This window comes from Heteronotia binoei, chromosome 11 (assembly GCF_032191835.1).
Source record: "Heteronotia binoei isolate CCM8104 ecotype False Entrance Well chromosome 11, APGP_CSIRO_Hbin_v1, whole genome shotgun sequence".
Classification (NCBI taxonomy): domain Eukaryota; kingdom Metazoa; phylum Chordata; class Lepidosauria; order Squamata; family Gekkonidae; genus Heteronotia; species Heteronotia binoei.
In genome coordinates, this window is record NC_083233.1 from 55,805,824 (window position 1) to 55,827,671 (window position 21,848).

The 21,848-nt window shown below is 42.9% G+C and overlaps 1 protein-coding gene across 2 annotated transcripts in view; it reads right to left on the reverse strand.

Moving 5' to 3' along the window:
* CCDC60 (coiled-coil domain containing 60) overlaps positions 1-21,848 on the reverse strand; it is a 64,880-nt gene that overhangs the window by 36,828 nt on the left and 6,204 nt on the right. For both annotated transcript variants that reach the window (XM_060249387.1, XM_060249386.1), the window contains exons 2-3: positions 6,446-6,532; positions 3,305-3,384 (exon numbers count right to left, since the gene is read on the reverse strand). In XM_060249387.1, the coding sequence (XP_060105370.1) occupies positions 3,305-3,384; positions 6,446-6,532 (167 nt within the window). The remainder of the gene's footprint in view (positions 1-3,304; positions 3,385-6,445; positions 6,533-21,848) is intronic.

A 21,848-nucleotide genomic window follows, 5' to 3' on the forward strand; every position in this document is an offset into this window, starting at 1 on the left:
TTAGAGTCTACTGCTCTTAACCACCATACCAAGCTGGCTCTCACCCAGCATTCCAGCGATGTGCATATGTGACTTCAACATGACCTAGAAGTGACACAGGCATATCAGGGTTTTGGGGCAAAAACTTTATGGTAGAATTAGCTTCTACCATAGAATTTTTGCCCAAAACCAAGAGCATCGCCCTGATATCCCCGATGTCACTTCCAGGTCACACTGGAAGTCGCGTGGGCACATCGCTGAAATACGCAAAGAAATTCCCAGCTCCCAGTAAGCTCACCCCCTATCCCTCACCAGATGCCTGGAGGGACCTGGAAACCCACTTCCCACGAACACCACCAGACATGCACACACAGCTCTCTGGGTCCCATGTAGTTCCACAGAACACTCTTCACAAGGGGTCACGAGAAATGTCTTAAAGACAGTCAAGCACTTGTTTATTAGCCTGGGGTTGCCTTAACAGGAAAGCTCAATCAAAACGCAACAACATGCTTCCTAGATTAAATTGCATATTTCAAAAATATGCATCATCCTCTGGTCATGATTTAGTCTGGAACTACTGCTCACAGAAACATTCACATAACAAGGTTGCTTCCACAATTACTGTGGAAGCAACCTTGTTATGTGAATGTTTCTGTGACCAGTGGTTCCAGACTAAATCATAACCAGAGGAAGATGTATGTTTTTGAAACATGCAATTTAATGTAGGAAGCATGTTGTCATGTTTGGACTGAACTTCGGCCTGCAGAACTGTGGTCCACCTGTTGAATTATTCTTGAGACGGGTGTGGACTCTTTTAGACCTTGGGTTACACTTTAATTTTTGTATTGTTTAACTATAGTGTTTATGGACTTCACTGATACTTGAGCGCTTATGCACAAGGTAAAGAGGACTTCAGAGAACAGTAGTTAAATATTGTATTTACTGAGATTCAGTTACACGGTGTATTTACATTTCTATTTCCACACATCAGTTTTCCTAGTTGTTGTTAGGAAAGCTAGCATCCTCTGGAAAGCCAGGAATTTCTTCAGTCATCAGCTTAAATCCAGCCAGGTTTTTTACTCAATCTCACCTAATTTCCTTCCTTGCTACAGCCCCTACCCCACATGTTTTTTATCCATGCTGTTCCCATGATCCCTAGTGGTCAAAGGCCCTTCTTTTTTGCATCACGAGAAAAGTTGATTGAATCCAACCTATTCTCTGGGAAATGGCAGCACCTAATAGAACTAAAACGTTCCTGTTTTGCTTCTGACCTCAGTGCCTGCCCAGTATTCAAATACTTTCCCCACATACACACATCTCCTGAGTAAAGTTAATATAAGGAAACCTGAGCTAGCCATTCTGGAGAATTAGGCTACAGTATCTGTGCAGGTCAAAGATCACAGTTCCTCTAAGAATGATTCGTATCAGCCTTCTTTGTTTTGCTTACTTGGATTGTTCTCTGCAGAATGCCTTGTAAACATTTTAAACTGAGTTACTCTACGTGGAAACACTTGTGTTATAATGTGTGCCCTTCTGTTGCTGGCAGTGGCAATTTGTCAGTGTTTATTTGCAGAAGGCTGTTACCAAACCACAGCAGTAGTAAATCATGACATTTGTAGTGCGGTTTGATGCTTGTGCTGTAAGAGTGTTAGACTAATATTCAAATTAAAGACTGCAGAAACACCAAAAGAGTTGTCCCCCTCCAAAGAGAATACAAATGAATGTTAAGCTACCTCTAACTCAGCTTTAAAGCATCGTCCCTGAGGGCCACTTGATACGTGACACTTTTCCTACATTATCATTTCACTGTGTCATGAGGGAAAACATGCACAGCAATGGAAAGGCGGCTCCTGAGGGCTGGCATCGTTCTCATCGACCAGCCTGTGAGGCGTCATCTCGACTGTCAGTCCACCTGCAAGTCCTTCTGCTGCTGCCCTCTGGAAGGAAGGGACTGCAACCTGGACTGTGACGACAACTGTCAGGAGCCAGAAGAGCTTGCCATACTCAAGTCACATATTCCTGTTTTATCTGCGATTTTTCATTTTAATAGCTGCAAGCAGCTCTGGGAAGACTGGGCTGAAAAGTACAGATAAATAAAGTGGGAATACGTAGTGTCTGCTGCACTTCCATATCCATAGGTTTAAATTCCAACAGCTATGAAGACCTTTGAGTAAGTGGATTCAGTAGCTCATGGCCCACCAACAGCTTGCTGGCTGCTGCAAAGGAGCTTATGCATTCCCTAGAAGACCCAGGACACAAAAAGATCTACTCTACATTTTTAAACAAGGATTTAGCAGTTTTGCTCCATGCTGCTTAGTTGATAGTTTCATTTCTGGTGCTCTTTCCAACACCAGTGCTCTGATTCTAGGACGGAACATGACAGGTCAGAGGAAAAGTAGCTTGGGATGTATTACTTAGAAGGAGCTCTATTTAAAGTTAACCTTGGGCTGAGGTCAGATTCAAGACAGTCTGGTGTACAAGTCTAGGACCTTTGGCCTGATTCAACAAAAGCTATTCCATATATTATTATGGCAAACCCACTACCTAACCAAACACCAGGAGGCTCAAAGGATCCTATGTAGAAAGAAATTATTCCTACTGAGATGACATTAATGAGCAACAGCAGTTTGAAAGATATTACATGCTATTATCACATGTAAAAAAACATAAGCCAGGGAGGGGCCAAGCAGCTCTCTCAGCCCAACCCACCTCACTGAGTATCTGTTGAGGGGGAGAAGATAAAGGAGATTGTAAATCGCTTTGAGACTCTGATTCAGAGAGAAGGACGAGATATAAATCTGAGGTCTTCTTCTAAAACAGACCATTGTTCTACTCAGTTCAGTGTTATCTGGTCAGTATGCCTGAGATCTTTCAAGTGAGGCTGCCAGAGACTGAATCTGGGACCTTCTATGTAGCAAAAAAGATATGCTGTTACTGAACCACAGCCTTTCCCCCCCAAATGGTGAGGCCACATAGGTAGTTTCTGGCTCAGTTTTCAGGACGCTCATGCTGAGTTCTATGGAACAAAGAAGCTGCAATCAAGGGGAAAAAAAAAATCAGCCCGTGGGCTTGATAATGGGATCATCAAGGCTAGGAAGCAGGGTTATCACCTACTCTAAATGGCATCTACACTCCTTCACTTTCTTCACAAAAGCCGTTTATTTCTGTCAAAGAAATTTCTTTGGCTTTCAAGGCACAGGCTTTCTATGGTACCTCCTATTTCAGAACTGACCACACTTAGCATACTTAGCTTCAGAATGGATGCTTTATTGCGTTCCTTCAGACTTTTCCCTATTATCACGTGCTGCAACATCATTGTTCTTACCTTGTGTGTACAAGGTCTTTATGGAGGCTCCTCAGATCCTTTTCTAGGTATCTAAAATGTACAGGTTTCTTCTCAGGCTCCTGCAGGAAAAAAACAGAAATGATCTGGCATAAAGGAAATGACTGTCATCAATACCAATCAATCACAATTTAATCTCGCCCTCTCTTCTAGGGGCTCGGGCTGGTGTACATGTGACACCTTTCCTCTGTTTCATCCTTACAATTACCATAAGAGGCAAGATAGTCTGACAGAAACTGGCCCAAGGTCACCCAGTGACTTAAAAAGCAAGTTTTTGAGAAGTGAAACTGACATTCAGTGATACCTTCACTGACTGTCAAGATCTGGGACGAAGTACAAGATCTAAGTCAGGGGTTGCCAACGTGGCATCTATAGGGACTGTGGCACCCCGACACTTGCCAAATGTTTTTGGAAGATGGATAGGGCCAGGTGGGGCTTTTGCCCAGCAAGGCTTCTTTTTTGGCCACTAAAGAGGTGATTGGCTATGCAAGTGTTGTTTTTTAAAAGTTACCTTGGCAGCCACTGCCACCACAGCACAAAGAAGGTAAAATGTCTCCATGCAATAAAATAATTTTCAACAATATGTTCATTTTATAATGCGTTAAACCTGTTAAACCAAGTTTTTGCCTGAAATGTTGGAGAATTACTATTACCATTATGCATAACCTCACTCTCTGACATTTGGTGGCTGGCTCCGCCTCCTTGCGGCAGCCACTCTGTGGTCGTGCTCAGCACCTTGTGCCAGAATTGCAAAGGTGCCTGCAGGCTTCAAGAGGCTGAGGATCCCTGATCTATATTAATATCAACAAGAAGAACTAAAGGCCACAAAGCAAGCATGGAAATAAGGACATTGCTACAGCAAGAAGAGCAAAGAGTGAACCAGATGGAGCTAAAAGACTTTTTATTTTAGAATCTAGCAACACAGGGAACAATCTAATTTTCTTACCCTGAATGCTCCTGTGGTTTTGAATATGTTGCTTAAGAACTTGTGTGTGTGTGTGTGTGTGTGTGTGTGTTATTTCATGCTTAAAATAAAAATCAGTACGTTTCTGAGGCTTTGTTTTCATACCCTATGCCTAAAGCCACCTTGCTGTCTGGTAGTTGTAATATTACTGGGTTGTTTAAGAAACTTATAATATTATAAAGAAAAGGCTGTTGGCTGGAAGCAAAGAAGAGAAAAACAGACGACCTGGCAGCAGTGGTAAAGGCTACTGAGGGAAGGAATTGACTAAGGACTGCATAAGCTATTTTGGCTTGCCTTTCTTCCCTTTCATGATGCAGGCTACCACCTGGACCAGAACAGACCTATACAATGTCATTACAATCCTGGCAGTTTTGTTTTCAATCTTGGACCTAAGACCTAGAATAGAATTTGCTTTTTCACAGCTGCCACACATTAAGTTCACCCATCTTCACTGAGCTGTCTACTGTACTACAATTTGGACATCTCTTTTATGGTCAGCTATTGCCAGTCTAGACCCCAATAGTACATTTCACACAACTAGGATTTTTTTGCCTCATTGGGTGTCATTCTAAACTTATTTACATTGAACTTCATTGTCCACACCCGGTTTAGAGCAATCCTTATATTGCATTTCCTTTTGATTTTCACCACCCAGAATAATTCGGTATCATCTGAAAACTTGGCCCCTTCACTGCTCACACTTGATACTAGAACATTTATAAACTCATTAAATAGCACCGATCCTTTATGGATACTTGCAGAACCTCACTGCTTATTCCCTCCACTGCAAGAACTATTTAGCTCTCTCTGCTTCCTGCCATTTAATGAGTTTCTAATACATGAGAAGACTTATTATCTTATTCCATGATTGCTTACTTGGGAGCTTTTGGCAAAAACTTGGGACCTTGCCAAAAACTCATTTGGAATTCCAAGAATATAATGTCTGCTTTTCCACCCTTATTCACATGCTTGCAAATGCTCTCAATCAACCCCAAAAGGCTGTTGAAGTTTTCTACAAACATGGCTTTGTTGTGTTGGGCACCTTTCCATTTACACAAATGCTGAACAGCTGCACTGGGGTCATTGTTCCAGCAAAACTCACATCTAGCATTAGGTCATGCTCCCAGTCCAGGATCCTCCATCTAACCTCTTCCATGATTTAACTCTTATAAGGCACACCCATTTATGGTGTCTAGGAATTCAGTCCCTTAGTCATCACCTTAACACACATTTTCCCGGCCAATCTGAGAGCAGTTGAAGAAAGCCATTATTACAACACTTAGATTTGTTGGTGAATGGACCAATCACCATGGTCCCTCTCATAAAGTCACCATATGCTGTAAACAGTGCAACAAAGCTTTATTCGTAATAGATAGAGCAAATAACTAAAGCCAAAAGCCAAAAAGAGTTTAGCAACTATTTCTGGGCAGAGATTAATTGATTTTGAGTGAGGCCAAAAGTTTTAATTGATTGATTTTCTGACAGGGCATTCTATAGATTCCAAGGTTGTCAGTAAAGTCAACACCAAAATAAATTTGGGGATGATACTGCTCAAGAAAAATATCTGATGAAGGAAAGCCAAAAGCATCTGGACAGATCCAGTAAATTACTCAAAGGAGCTTCATACTTCTCAACTTTTAGACCTGCCTGTTTCATCACCACTACAACCAAATATTAAAATCAGAATAAATATCTTCAAATATGCCTCTCTTGAAATTTGTCCAGAATGAGGGGAAAAGTTAAAATTCCATAATATAAATATTTAAAAAGCAAAGCACTGGACACTTCATTTGCACAAGCTTAATATGCTACAGGGCACATACAAAATACCAACAAAATCAAATTAAAATATTGGCCTGACAAGCTCCAAATAACACAATATGGAATTTGGAAAGGAAGATACCTCTAACAGAAATCACATGGGAGGAAGGCTTTCCATACAGAGCCACTGCAGACCAATGGACCGAGTATAGCAGATATGGCTTAAGCCCTGCCTTTGGGCCAAGAAGACATAACACAGGAAATTCAAGCTACACTCCAAAGAAACATAGCAACAAATACACTGCTCCCATGCCAACATGCAACACCATGCTGGGAGGTACTGATTTAAGTGCATTGGGATGGGAGTAACAGGTACTTAGTGGAGACATTACATTTACCTTTGTCGGAATCTGCTTAACACTTGATGGCTCCTCAAGTTCCACTACTTCTTCCAGAGCAGAGCAGACGTCATCTCTGAGGAGCTCCTATAAAATGAGCAGAACATGTGATCAGTACATTGTGCCACTGCCAAGCACCTATGGAATCCAGGGAGGGAAAACTTCCAGGAGTAGCTTGTTCATCCTTTAATATGTATGCTTCAATATGCTAAGGCATATAATGGGACTGAAGCCTCTCTCACCTTTTGGTTTGGCTGAAGCCGTTCATCAACATCTATCTTCTGAGGGGAGCTGTCAGCAATGGAATGTTTGCAAAATTCTACCACCGTGGACTGAAGAGCCCTTTTTGGTATTACCTTTAATGGGCAAGCCAGAAGTCTACAGTCACATAGGAGGAATCCATGCCATGGCTCCTTCCCACATCAGTGTTGCCCCTTCCATAAACGGGAACAACACTGAAGTGGGGGGGGGGAGCCACAATATGGGGTCCTCTGAGCTGGCCAATGTGCAGCTGCTCCTGTGCCACTAATGGTAATGCCAGAAAAAGCCCAGAGCTAAGGGTCAACTTGGCTTGAGCAAACCCACACAATGCCCTAGGGCAGGGGTGGGGAACCTCCATCCCGAGGGCCATATACGGCACTCGAAGTCACTTGGTGTGGCCCTCGAGGATTGCTGAGCTGAACTGAGTCATGTGGCAGCCTCCCCAGGGCCAGGCAAGGAATCACAGGGCCCAGATGTACTGTGTGGTAGCCTCCCTGGGGCCTGGCTGGCCGGCCAAAATTGCTGCAGGACCTGGAAAAGTTACTGTCCCAGTTCAGTTTGCACTTGATTATCCCAGATGGTGTAGCCTAATATGCTAATGAGTGTGTTACCTAATATGCTAATATTAGGGGATGTGGTCTAATATGCTACTGAGTTCCTGCTGGGCTTTTTCTACAAAAAAGCCCTGGACCTATGAATTTGCCTAGGGTAGCGGGCCGTGTGGGTGTGTGCCAGATTACGCTCTCCTCACATGACTTCAAATAGAAAAACAATTATTTGCATTAATTTTGCTGGCCTGAATCATTCTTCCTCAGCGGAGCACTGTTTTTTAAGTTGATAAATTTTTATGGCCCGCAAATGATGTTATAAATATCCACATGGCCCTTGGCAGAAAAATGGTTCCCCACCCCTGCCCTAGGGATACGAAATGTTATCTTTTTCTGGAAAGGAAGGCTGATCAGCTCAGCATGAAGAGTTCTAGGAAGTAAGAAGCAAACCAGAGCTAGGCTAGAGGAAGGTGACAGAGGAAGCTGTGGACCAGAAAAGGAAAACCCACATGAAGAAAGTGTAGCTTACTTCAGGCAAAGGAGAGCAGAGGAGGGGGGGGGGGAAGGGCTAACAATAAAGGGTGGCCATGAGAAAACCCCAGATATTCATAGCCAAGGCAGGCATTGTGCTTGCACGCTGAAGTTGCAACATGGCAGGATGGCAAGTGTTCTGGCCTGGTTTAACTAAGAACATGAGACTAACCGCTTTAGACAGGACAGCCAAGAGATAGAAGGAGGAAAACAGGGGTGTTGAGACAATATTTCCTGCCTGTACGAGGGACAAAGGCAAAGAAAAGTGACACACTTGCTCATGGATCACTTCTCCATTGCTCCTGCAGATCCACTCATCCACTTACAGGGGAATTCAGCATTCTCCATGTATGGGATGGCTGATGCTTTCCTCGCTGTTCCTCTCCCTCCCAAGGTCTATGTGGTCAATTTTTAGTAAGCCATTTAAGAAATACAGATCCACACATACAACTAAACTGCAGAAAGTTGCCCTGAGACCTTAGGAGAGGGCACTATATGACTCCAAACGAGCAACAAATCATTATCGCCTTTCTCTCAGAACTGATTCTTACAATCCATCAGCTGCCTATTTCCACAAACAACCGATAACTCAAAGGCTTCACTTTTGTGCGCAAGAGAACATGGAGAACTGCTCACAAGAACAGAAGTGAGGGGTTCGTCTCCTCATTTGGGCCATTTCAAAGCACTTGGGAATTGTCCCTATAGCCAACATATGCAAGATATGATTTCCCCAGTTAATCACCCTGGAGGAAGGGCAAATAAAAAATATATCCTCAAATTATATATTTCATAGGTATCACAGAAACCACAGCTAGGCTGAGATTATACAATTTTAAACCTTCTTTATGGCCATCAAGTTGATTTAAAAAAAAAACAGACCAAATGCATTTAAATCTGTACCTCTGTTTTCCACATGTTCACAGAGACAGCAGGAATCAGGCTCAACAACACTTTTAAGTGGTACATGGAGGGCTTTTTTTTTAGCAGGAACACACAGAAATGCAGTTCTGGCTGGCCTGGTGTCAGGGGACATGCAGTGCCGGATTAAACCCTGTGGAGGCCCCTAGGCAGTTGAAATCTTGCCCCCCCCCCTCACAAATTATTTGAGTCTGAGTGCTGATCATGCCACCCACAGACCCCGCTGCAGCCACCTTCTTAAAAGCCCCTTTTACTAAGCTGCAAGGGAGAGGCAGAGAGGGGCAAACTTGCTGACAACACCAGCAGCAGCCGCACCAAACAAGTTGGGCAAAGAGCAGCTCAGTTGCTGGCTGTGCGTGCAGGCCGGGAGGATGGCAAGCAGGGGGGAAACGGGGGGGGGGCTGGTCCGGGGACCCTAAAGGTATGGGGGCCCATAGGCCAGTGCCTACTTGGCCTAATTGTTAATCTGGTTCTGGGGGCATGGCTTAATATGCAAATTAGTTCCTGCTGGACTTTTTCTACAAAAAAGTCCTGGGTACATGTTAGATCAGTCTGACTCTCAAACTCTGGAGGTTGGATCCAATGACATGTCAGTGGAAGACACTTTCCCCAGCCTTCCCCTCTCCCCAGCAGTCCTTTCCAACCCCAGAAAAGTGGATTCCCAGCATTGTGGGACCTGCAAAGAACAATAGCCATGTGGGTCAGTGAGAAAAATTGCCTCCTTCCCCATCTTCCGTGAAGCTCAGCCAATGGAAGAGGCAGGAAAAGCAATTTTGACAACTATCACTCCATGTGGGTCCTCTGACACCAGAAATCAGTTTCCCCAGAGTTGGAAGGGGCTGCCAGGGCAGAAGAAAATAGCCATACTCCTTGCACAAGTGGATCACCATATCCAGTCCTGAACCTGGAAATCCTAAAGGTAAGCTTGTAAGCCCTGGGAGACAGTGCAGTACATGTGTTGTACTAAGAAGAAGTGAATTTTGACAAAGAGGTCTAAAGCAGGCACCAGTGGCGGCGTTCTAAAACAGCCCGCCAAATCTCGTGCTGCCGGTATCCAGTACAGACTCAAATGCATCTACTATAGAGCCCACACCAGAAGCAGGGAAACGGCACTAGGGGGAGCCTGAAACCTCCTAATTGAGCTGTTGCAAAGGCCTTAGCCGCAAAAGATTAAAATGTGCTATCAAAATGAATCTGGGTAGTGTGCATTGCAGAGTAGTTATTAGCCGTACGACAGACTTAATAGGGCAGCAGCAAACGAACAATCTGCCTGGTAAAAATGAATTGTCTTTCTATAAATACAAGCAATCAGTTCTCTTGAAACACTTCGAGTCTGGCAGACCTCTGCTTGTCTTCTCAGATTGCGATTGAAACGCTGCTTTTTATAGGCGGCATTAGATGGAATCCCAGGGCAGTCGTTGGTTTTTACGCTTCCCTTCTCTCCCCCACCCTCAGCAATTGCTTAAGGTACAGCCCTTTTTCATGCAGCCTTGAACAAGAAAGAACAGGAGAAAGGATTCATGTTCCGACTCATCAAAGCAAAACCTCTATTAAGGTTGCAGAAGATGAAGCCAAACTTGCACAAGCAAAAACATTTTCCCCCCAATAAGCAGGAACATTCGTGACCAGGACACTGGGGATATGCTCTGAGGCCGAGGGTGCCCTCCAAATTCATCTGGATCCACCTGTGTCCATTGGCACATTCACAAAAAAGTAAGCATGCAAAGTTGGGATGAAATCCCAGTTTAAAATATTATCTTGATTCATCCGTATTTTACCATTCTAATGCCAAGTTCAAGCAAAGTGACACCACTGCCCAAAGCAATTGCAACAAATCAATACAAAACTGAACCAAACATAAAAGTCATTATGTGCAACATGATTCCACATGGAGAACTGGAAAGCTAGATCCTTCTCTCTACCGTTGTGTGTTGGCTTTCAAATTTTCTACTTTCATGGAACTTCTGGCACACTGAACTCTCTCCTCCTCCCCCGAAGCTTTGCTTGTTGCAGAATACAGAGGATTCTGGGAGGGACTGGAAGTAGGTTTGGGACAGAGAATTGTACCCCTTCCCAAAACAAAAATAGTTAAGTGAGACTTGCTGCGATGGGTCACAGTGATGGCAACTGGCTTAATTGAAAAGGGGATTCATGGAAGAGTAGCCTATCAGTAGTTAGTAGCCATTTAAACAGAACTTCCACAATCAGAGGCAGCAAACACCTGAACACCACTTCTGGAGTATAGGCATCAGTAAAAATGGCTACTGCTTTCATACCCTCCTTGTGGGATTCAGAGACACATCCAGCTGACCATGGGGAAACAAGACACTTGATAAGATGAGCAGGACTTTTAAAGTGTTTTAAATATACACTGTATGCAAAAGTTCCTGACCAGCATTGTTGGGCCTCATCACAGCCCCTTACACACTGAGTGTAACCTAGAACATACCCGCCGCAACTCTACAACAGCTATGAATTGCAAGTCCAGAGTGTCTATAAGATAGCTCGTCCAGTTACAGCAGACTGTAAAAACAGAATGATTAGGGACCTGTAAGGTTCAGCACCCAATGTTGCCCATTTTCTTTATTTTAATTTTCTCCTACTTGTATCTTGAGGGCTCACAGCAGAGATGGCATACAAACTCTTTATCCTGAGCCTTCATCCATCCATGCCTGAGCCCACACAGAAGTCTTTCCCTGCTACATCTTCAGAACAAGACAGGCTTTTCTGCTTGCTCATCTTGATTCAGGGCCTCATCTTACCATGTTACCTACATGGAACTCTCGTGCAGGTGTGGTTTCCCCATTCACTTCCATGAATTTGCTTCCCTGTGCATGGATTATATCATCCCCTCCATTGAAGTGAACAAATAAGTTCTTATGATGTGCAAAGGAGCCTCTGCACATGTGTAAACTAGAGTCTCTGTACCAGCAACAAATCTCCATGCATCCTTGAAGACTAAGAGTCTGCAATTTTTTTTAAAGAGCCAATTTAGTGTAGTGGTTAAGTGTGTGGACTCTTATCTGGGAGAACTGGATTTGATTCCCCACTCCTCCACTTACAGCTGCTGGAATGGCCTTGGGTTAGCCATAGCTCTCGTAGGAGTTGTCTTTAAAAGGGCAGCTGTCGTGAGAACCCTCTCAGCCCCACCCACCTCACAGGGTGTCTGTTGTGGGGGGAGAAGATATAGGAGATTGTAAGCCACTCTGAGTCTCTGATTCAGAGAGAAGGGCAGGGTATAAATCTGCAGTCTTCTTAAAAGACATGAAGACTGAAATTCTCAGGAAGCTTAATTCCACAGCACAGATACTATTCCACACTGGGGCTTATTAACTGGGATGGGGGAACACTTCATATTTTGCCATTTTAGAAAGAGGTTTTAAACTTACACTGCATGTTTTCCCAAGAGTCTTTTAATGTATGCATTATTAATGTGAACTGCTAATGTTTCCCTTTCATTTCCCCCTCAGTTTCACATTTATTTTTACTAAATTCTCATCTCCCTGGAAATAAGGAATCTTAATTAAAGCAGAACAAATAGGATATGAATTAATCTTAAGGAAAAAAAAAATCCTGATGGTCTTCAGCTAAAGAGTTGGAACAAGACCCAACTCAGTTACAACTCCTAAACACATTTACTGGGGAACAAGCTCCAACAATGACTGTGAGACATAACATCTGAGTGGTGTGTTTTGTAAATCCCATGGATTTCAGTAGGAGAGAGCACATGCTATTTCCATCCACAATAGACAGCTACTGTTTTCTGGTATCTGATCTTTGTAAGCTGCCCCTATTTTTGCCTTCTGTGGATTCCATGTTAAAATGTTATTCATGCAAGAAACTTAGGTTTGTCCTCCTTAAATGTTCACCAGTCACCCTAAGGATCTCTGGAAATTAAATCTCTGGGAACTGGACACAACTGGTCCCAATGCCCATGTGGGTAAAAACATGACACCAGGCTGAGCACAGTTTGCCATTTCATGCATTGAAGTTGCTTAAATGTATTTCAAACAGCTAACATACTGTAAGAATCATGATTTTGTAGTATAATTTTAACAGCAAAGATGCCTCGAATCTAGTATTCATTATCAGATAACTGAAACATACCTCCTCCCCTTTCTGTTTTCTATATAAATTGGACCTGATGGATCTGCACTCTTATGCATCTGATGAAGTGAGCTCTGTTTCATGAAAGCATCCGCTGAAACAAATTTTGTTTAATCTTTAAGGTGCCAATGGACTAGTTTTATTTTGTAGCTGCAGACTACCACGGGTCCCCATCCAGATGCTACTGAAGAATAACCAGTTACAACATCGACATATAACAGGCACCTTCTGCATGGGGTAATGATGTGTGTTGAGAGGCAATTCAGGCAGCAATCCTTGATACAAAAATAAGTGTATTATAAATTTGTCCCTGTTTTCACTTGTGAAACATTGGAAAGCATGAGAGACATAAGCGCATTCTTATTTTTCTGGCTGAACTTGCCCAGTGAAATCACTGGGACTTTGAAGTGCCTAACTTTATTTATTTGATTTGATTTATATCCCGCCCTCCCTGCCAAAGCAGGCTCTGCTGACTTTGGTGGGCATGTGCCCTTAATGTCTTGTATTAGGCTTCTTTTCTCAGCTTATGTACACTTATTTATTTATTTATTTTTCGTATTTATATCCCGCCCTCCCCGCCGAAGCATGGAAATTTCAGGTGGGACCCCTGTTAGGAAAAATAAAAGAGCTACCCAATGGTCTCATTTTCTTCCATTATATTCTCACTTCCACCCAGGTCCCTTTTCCATTTCCTTGCCTCTTGAGAAAATGTTGCACGCCATCCACTATAAATCCACAACCCTCTTCCTTCCGGAGCAGTCCAAATGGCTTTAACAGGACTGCTCTGCAGTAAATTAGTTCTGGATTGCTGCCTTTCGGAATTAAAATGCAAAAGCAATTTCTGATGTAAATCCAATTAATGCCATTCTTACAGACAGCCTTAGAATCCCTGTGTTATTTTGGTCAGTCTTGGTTCTCTTCCCAGCCAGGGTATCTGAAAAGCACAGCGTTTTTCAAATGTAGCCACATGAGCTAACGCTTTCCTTTTTTGTATTTTTTTTTATAAAAAATATTCTATTGTACACAGTATCTCTATTTCTGCTTCTCAGATTCCTTTTGCTTTGTTCATTCCATTTCCATGGCTGTTAGAATGAACGCCAAAGATTTTTGCTTCCCACAACCCTCCCCAAATCTTGTTTGTTGAACATTGCCAACAAAACGGTTCCATTCCTAGGGTCTTTATCTATCCCATTCAGTGTTTCATTTTCCATCCACCCCCATTCAAGAGGAAACTGGAGATATTTCCTTTCTGCAAAGTATTTACCTAGAAGTAATCAGCCCTCACCACAGTATGGTTAGTATAAAAATATGTCAGGTACATGTTCACAAAGTCACTGTTGACCACGTAAACTACAGCCAGAGTAAGGACTTAATTCCAGGCAGGCCTTGGCCCCATAAGCTTTTTTCAGTGCCATTAATAATGGTGCCCATTTGGGAACATCTGGTGTTGCAGAACTGATGAGGCTGGGTAAGTGTCAAACAGACTGATCTCTTAGATGAGAGACTGCTGAAGGGGGAGGAAAACCTAGGTCAGAATAAAACATAATGAGTATATATTTGGAAACTATAATATAGCAATATTTATCATTTACAAATAACTTTTTGTAACTTACTAGATATTATCTCAATAAACCTAGAAGTTTTTTGTGGGACTATAAAGGCAAAGCAAATGTACTGCAACATGAAGCTTTAATAGGCCGCAGTCCACTTCATCAGATGTAACAAACCTTGGAAGCAACCAGCCTTTTTGATTGCCCAGGTATTTAAAAACTAACTTTCTCAGATAATGTGCCATTAAGGTAGATCAGTCTTACTATCCCGCTATTGTAGATGGAAGGATAAGAATTCCCAGTTCAGGGTTCACAAGCTTAGCCACTAAGTTGCACCAGCTCCAAACTATACTACTTCAGAGAACTTATGAACAAGGCATCTCTGAGTGTGTATTGAGCACAGCTTACCAACCCAAGCTTACCAAGTGTTCAAAGTAAAATTGGTGAGTTGGAATATTTAGTGCTGGGGAAAAACATAGACATTGTGGGAATTTCAGAAACTTGGTGGAATGAGGAGAATCATTGGGACACGGTGATTCCTGGATACAAGTTATATCGGAAGGATAGGGAAGGGAAGGGATGGAGGTGGGGAGGCTCTGTATGTCAGAGAGGGTATACAGTCCAGTAAGACTGAGGTCAGAGAATTAGATTCCCTTCTAGAAATGCTTTGTGTCGAAATAGAGGGCCCAAAAGGAAATTTAACTATGGGAGTTTGTTATCGCCCACCAATCAAAAGATAGAAGACGATTATAATATGATGGAAGGATTAAAGATGGTGGCTAAACGTAAAAACTGTGTTGTAATAGGTGATTTTAACTACCCGCAGATTGATTGGATCAATATGTGTTCAGGTCGAAAGAAAGAGATTGAGTTTCTAGATGCTCTCAATGTCTGTGCTATGGAGCAGATGGTCATAGAACCTACCAGGGGTGGGGTGATCCTGGATTTGGTCCTAAGTAATGCCCAAAACTTGGTGAGAGATGTAAAAGTGATTGCACTGCTTGGGAGCAGTGACCATAATACTATTGATTTTACCATTTGTATAAATAGGGAGTTGCCCCAAAAGACCAGCACAACCATGTTTAACTTTAAAAGGGGTAAATTCTCTGAGATGAGGAGGCATGTGAAGAGGAAACTGAAAGGAAAGGTAAATACAGTCAAAACTCTTGGGGAAGCTTGGAGGCTATTTAAAACTACAATCCTAGAAGCTCAGATAAAATATATACCACAAGTTAGGAAAGGCACAAACAGGTATAAGAAAAGGCCTGCATGGTTAACAAACAAAGTAATGGAAGCTGTAAAAGGTAAGAAGAACTCCTTTAAGCGGTGGAAAGCTAGTCCAAGTGAGATTAATAAAAGGGAACACAGGCTGTGGCAAATCAAATGCAAGACTGTGATCAGGCAGGCAAAAAGGGACTATGAGGAGCATATTGCAAAAAATATAAAGACCAACAATAAAAATTTCTTCAAATATAATAGTAGCAGGAAACCAGCCAGGGAGGCAGTGGGGCCCTTGGATGACCAAGGAGTAAAAGGATTACTGAAGGAGGATAGGAAAATGGCTGAGAATCTGAATGCATTTTTTGCCTCGTCTTCACTGTGGAAGATGAGAAGGGTTTGCCCACTCCAGAACCACTAATTTTGGAAGGGGTGTTGAAAAACCTGAGTCAGATTGAGGTGACAAGAGAGGAGATCCTACAACTGATTGACGAATTAAAAACTAATAAGATGACATTGGATTTATATTCCGCCCTCCACTCAGAGTGGCTCACAATCTCCTTTATCTTCCTCCCAAACAAACACCCTGTGAGGTGGGTGGGGCTGAGAGGACTCTCACAGCAGCTGCCCTTTCAAGGACAACCTCTGCCAGAGCTATGGCTGACCCAAGGCCATTCCAGCAGGTGCAAGTGGAGGAGTGGGGAATCAAACCCAGTTTTCCCAGATATGAGTCCATGCACTTAACCACTACACCAAACTGGCTCTCATAAGTCACCAGGTCCGGATGGCATACATCCAAGAGTTCTGAAAGAACTCAAAATTGAACTTGTGGATCTCCTGACAAAAATATATAATCTTTCATTGAAATCTGCCTCCGTTCCTGAGGACTGGAAGGTAGCAAATGTCCCTCCCATCTTTAAAAAGGGCTCCAGAGGAGAATTACAGGCCTGTCAGTCTGACTTCAGGAAAGTTGGTAGAAACCATTATCAAGGACAGAATGAGTAAGCGCATTGATGAACACAAGTTGTTGAGGAAGACTCAGAATGGGTTCTGTAAGGGAAGATCTTGCCTCACTAACCTGTTACAGTTCTTGGGATTGGATTGTTAAAGTTATGACATGGAGTGAAATGAATAAGTTAACAAGAACTTTAAGAGACTATGATTTAGAAGTATTTAAGATGGAGTGGAAGAAGTTCAGAAGATACGGAGAAAAAGAATGGAAAATAAAAGGACATTGGACAATCTTTGATAATGATTAAGTATAAGTGGGGGGAAGATATGAACTTGGGTTCTTTTTAATTAGGGGTACCTTTTAAAATGATGTTTTGAATTTAGTACACCAGCAGGGGTCAAGTAAAGGGGGGAGGGGTAGGTAGAAAGTAATATATGGGATTTTAAAAAGTAGTTATTAATGATATAAGAAATTGAATATATTGCCATATGTTACTAATAAAAATTGTTTGAAATCAACTAACCTGTTACAGTTCTTTGAAGGGGTGAACAAACATGTGGACAAAGGGGACCAAATAGATGTTGTTTACCTTCACTTCCAGAAAGCTTTTGATAAACTTTCTCATCAAAGGCTCCTTAGTAAGCTTGAGAGTCATGGAGTAAAAGGACAGGTCCTCTTGTGGATCAAAAACTGGCTAATTAATAGGAAGCAGAGAGTGGGTATAAATGGGCAGTCTTCGCAGTGGAAGACGGTAAACAGTGGGGTGCCGCAGGGCTCAGTGCTGGGTCCCATGCTCTTTAACTTGTTCATTAATGATTTAAGAACACAAGAGAAGCCATGTTGGATCAGGCCAACGGCCCATCAAGTCCAACACTCTGTGTCACACAGTGGCAAAAATTTTATATACACACATACACTGTGGCTAATAGCCACTGATGGACCTGTGCTCCATATTTTTATCTAAACCCTTCTTGAAGGTTGCTATACTTGTGGCCGCCACCTCCTCCTGTGGCAGTGAATTCCACATGTTAATCACCCTTTGGGTGAAGAAGTACTTCCTTTTATCCGTTTTAACCTGTCTGCTCAGCAATTTCATCGAATGCCCACGAGTTCTTGTATTGTGAGAAAGGGAGAAAAGTACTTCTTTCTCTACTTTCTCCATCCCATGCATTATCTTGTAAACCTCTATCATGTCACCCCGCAGTCGACGTTTCTCCAAGCTAAAGAGTCCCAAGCGTTTCAACCTTTCTTCATAGGGAAAGTGCTCCAGCCCTTGCTGAGCAGTCAGGTTAAAATGGATAAAAGGAAGTACTTCTTCACCCAAAGGGTGATTAACATGTGGAATTCACTGCCACAGGAGGTGGTGGCAGCTATAAGCATAGCCAGCTTCAAGAGGGGATTGGATAAAAATATGGAGCAGAGGTCCATCAGTGGCTATTAGTCACAGTGTGTGTGTGTGTGTGTGTCTATGTATATATATTTATATACATAGACACACACACATATAGATATTTGGTCACTGTGTGACACAGAGTGTTGGACTGGATGGGCCATTGGCCTGATCCAACATGGCTTCTCTTATGTTCTTAACCCAAACCTGATTGTAAGAAGTGGGTTAGTAGGTTAGAAGTTATGATTCCCACGTAGACTTAAGTCTTGGAATATTTCTTTATAAAACTTTTCTGCTAAAATTTGACTCCTGAAACAGCTCACAGCAATCAAAATCTATTACAAACTACAATTACGATTTAATATAAGACATTCCTTGGGACAGGGATTCTCAGCAGAAGCTGGATCCAGGCAATGCTGGACAATGCCCTCCTTTTATTGGCCTCACCCATAGCAACAGGTAACAGGATATAGTGGGATTCTCAGATAAAAGTATATTCTGGGACAAAAGAGAGATCTTTTCTAGCTCTCGATCTATAGATATTTGAAAAAAGTGTTTAAAGCTTATTTGAGGGATAGACATTTTATCTATGATCATCCACTCAAACATGCAACCTACTGCTTGAAGGAACAGTTGTAGTTGTGAGTTCCTCAGCGGAAGGGCTGAGATGCATGTGATCGATGACCATTCCCTTCACATGCTGAACACACATGAAGCTGCCTTATACTGAATCAGACCACTGACACATCAAAGTCAGTCCTATCTCCAGGGCTCTTCAGGGCCTTAGATGCGACAGTGGCTCTCCAGGGTCTTAGGGGCAGGTCTTTCACATTACCTACCAGTTTGGCATAGTGGTTAAGCGTGCGGACTCTTATTTGGGAGAACCAGGTTTGATTCCCCACTCCTCCACTTGCAGCTGCTAGAATGGCCTTGGGTCAGCCATAGCGATTGCAGAGTTGTCCTTGAAAGGGCAGCTTCCAGGAGAGCTCTCTCAGCCACACCTATCTCACAGGCTGTCTGTTGTGTGGGGTGGCGGGGAAGATAAAGGAGATTGATTCTCAGAGTGGGTTACAGAGTATAGGGTGGGGTATAAAGCCAATATCTTCTTCCTGATCTCTTTAGCTGCAGATGTCAAGGACTGAACCTGAAATCTTCTTCATAGCAACACTATCACTGAGCCACAACCTCTCCTCCTAGAATTCCAGGATTAAACTGTAGAATTCAGACAGGTCCGGGGCTAAACCTTGCTCAAATTAAGCCTTCACTGAGAATTTCAAAAGCAATCATGAACAAAGCATTTGGCCAGCAACCTCCAAATTCATCCCAAAGGGGGTTATGTAATACTTTGAGAACCTCAATGTACAAGTGTCACACTAGCTTCTAGTGTAAGAAATAAATACACTATAAATCCTGACAACTTGAAAAATGCAACATGACAAGCCTCTTGGCACTAATTCCTCACACAACAGCTGGTCCAGCCTCAGAAGAACAAAAACATTGGCCTGCTGATTTTTTAAAATGTCACACAAGGAGCCAAATCATAGAAGCCATACTTTATGCCCACTTGCAAGTTGGCACCCAGACAGGTACAACAACTGCCTGAAATATTTAGAAAACAAGGAGCCAGAGATTTGCAGACTGAACCAAGAAAAAAGAGGTTTGCCTGATTTTGGTTCTTGGAAATGGGTTTCTGGAGATTGGTTCTGGCAGATTTTAAGAACCCTTTCATGCAAAGAAAAACCTTAGCATGTACACAAGTGACAAATGCAAAGAGGGCAGAAAACATATGAAATTCACCAAAACTGAATGAAAGGATTGAAGAGTGGGAGGATGGTAGGAATGATTATGGACACGGACTGACTTCACTGAAATATTCATGAGACGGCACCATATATTTGGGTTTGTGAGATTATGGAGCACGCACACCACAAAATGTGAGGATGGCTACTAGCTTAGATGGTATTAGAGAAAAAAAAAAGATTAAATAAATTCACTGTGAGGCCTAATCAACAGCAGTCAGTCAAGACAGTTAACTGGAATCTCCAAGTACACCTCTGAATATTAGACCATAGGAGAAGATGCTTATTCTCCTGCTTGTGGGCATCCAGAAGCTCCTTTGCTGGCTGTTGTTGATAAAAGGATGCTGGAATAATGGTGTTTTCGTCTGATTCAGCAATGCAGTTCTTGTATTTTCTGAGTGCCTGTGAAGAAGGGGCGGGATAAATAAATATGAACTCAGCATAACATCATTGTAAAAATCCATCAACCTAGAGGAGGGCCTGTGGCTTAATGGAAGAGTCTTTACTTTGCATGCAGAAAAAGAATAGTTGGATTTATACCTTGCCCTTCACTACCCGAAGGAGTCTCAGAGCAGCTTACAATTGCTTTCTCTTCCTCTCCCCACAATAGACACCCTGTGAGGTAGGTGGGACTGAGAGAGTTCTGAGAGAACTGTAACTGGCCCAAGGTTACCCAGCTGGTTTCAAGCGGAGGAGTGGGGAATCAAACTCATTTCTCCAGATAACAGTCTATTGCTTTTAACCACTACCCCACGCTGGCTCCCAGGTTCAATACTTGACACCACCACTTAAAAGGATCAGGTAGTCAGTGATATGAAAGACCTCTGCTTAAGGCTCTGGAAAGCTGCTGCCTGTTTTAGACAATACTGACCTTCCTGGACCAAGAGTCCATCAGTATAATATATATGATTCAGTATAAAACAGCTTCATGTGCAGCTAGAAGGCCATCCAAAGGTCTTAACTCTCCACCAGAACGTCAAAATGGAAAGGGATACAAGGATTTCAGGTGACAGATATTCCTTAGTTTCAGTGCCACGGACTGAAAACTTTGTCTCAGGTTTTGCCAGTCTTACTTCAGAGAGGTCAGCTTCTTGAGTTGGGACACCTGTAGCTTTGGCCAGTTTGCCAGATGGAGAGACCTCCATTCAAGCAGTAGTGAGCTGAAGCAGTGGGATCAGTCACTATGCTGTTCTGGGACCAGGACCTGATGCATGTGGTGGTGAAGTACCAGGAGAACACTGAAGAGCTGGGGGTGGCAGGGAGCAATTTAAAGCTCTCCTTTGGTTTGTAAGCTTCATCCATCTCCATTTCATGCTCATTAGCATAGCCTGTTGACAAATCTTGACCCAGGGGGAAAGAATTTGGAGCCAGTCCTGAAAGTGGAGCTCCAGTAGAGAACAATCTCAAAGAACTCTGCCGGAAGTAACTTCTTGCTTCTTGAACCTGGAAAGGGTCTACCAACACACTCAAAGAACAATATTTTTACTAAGTTCAAGTTTAAAGCATTAGGGGAGAAACAAAGGGCTGCCCATGCTTTGCCTGCCAGTAGAGCTCACTATCGTTGTTCCGACGTCCTCGCCATTGTTATTTGACCTTCCGAAAGAGAACTAATCGCTGCTGACATTTGGTGATTGTAATGACAGCTGCAGGCAGAGACTATATCATAATTGCAGTCTAGAAGCCTTAAACATTCACTCAGCTTCGATTTCTAGGCTGTGTTCCATTAGTCTCAGGGCTTTCATGTCACACAGCCATTAAAACATTGTTTTCACTGACAGTATCATCTTTAGCAAACCCCCGCAGGGAAGGGGAAAAAATTACAAGTTTCTTAAAATTCACAGTGGGGGCAACTGGCCATTCTAATGCAGCCATGCTCAAAAGTGGCACTGCAATGTCAGGCATCCATGACTGGGCAGCTCCCACTTGTTCCCTATGGGCTTCAAAGTGACAGGCTGCGGCTCCTCGAGCTGGCGAAGAGGGTCGGTTGCCTGAAGGGAGCCCCCAAAGAAGATGCTGCATTGCTGCCTCCCTGTTGAGTTGCTAAGGAAACTAAGGACACAGCAAGAACAACAAGGGGAAAGGAGGCAATGGAATGGGCAGCGTTATGCCAGTTTTGTTCAGTGGACAGA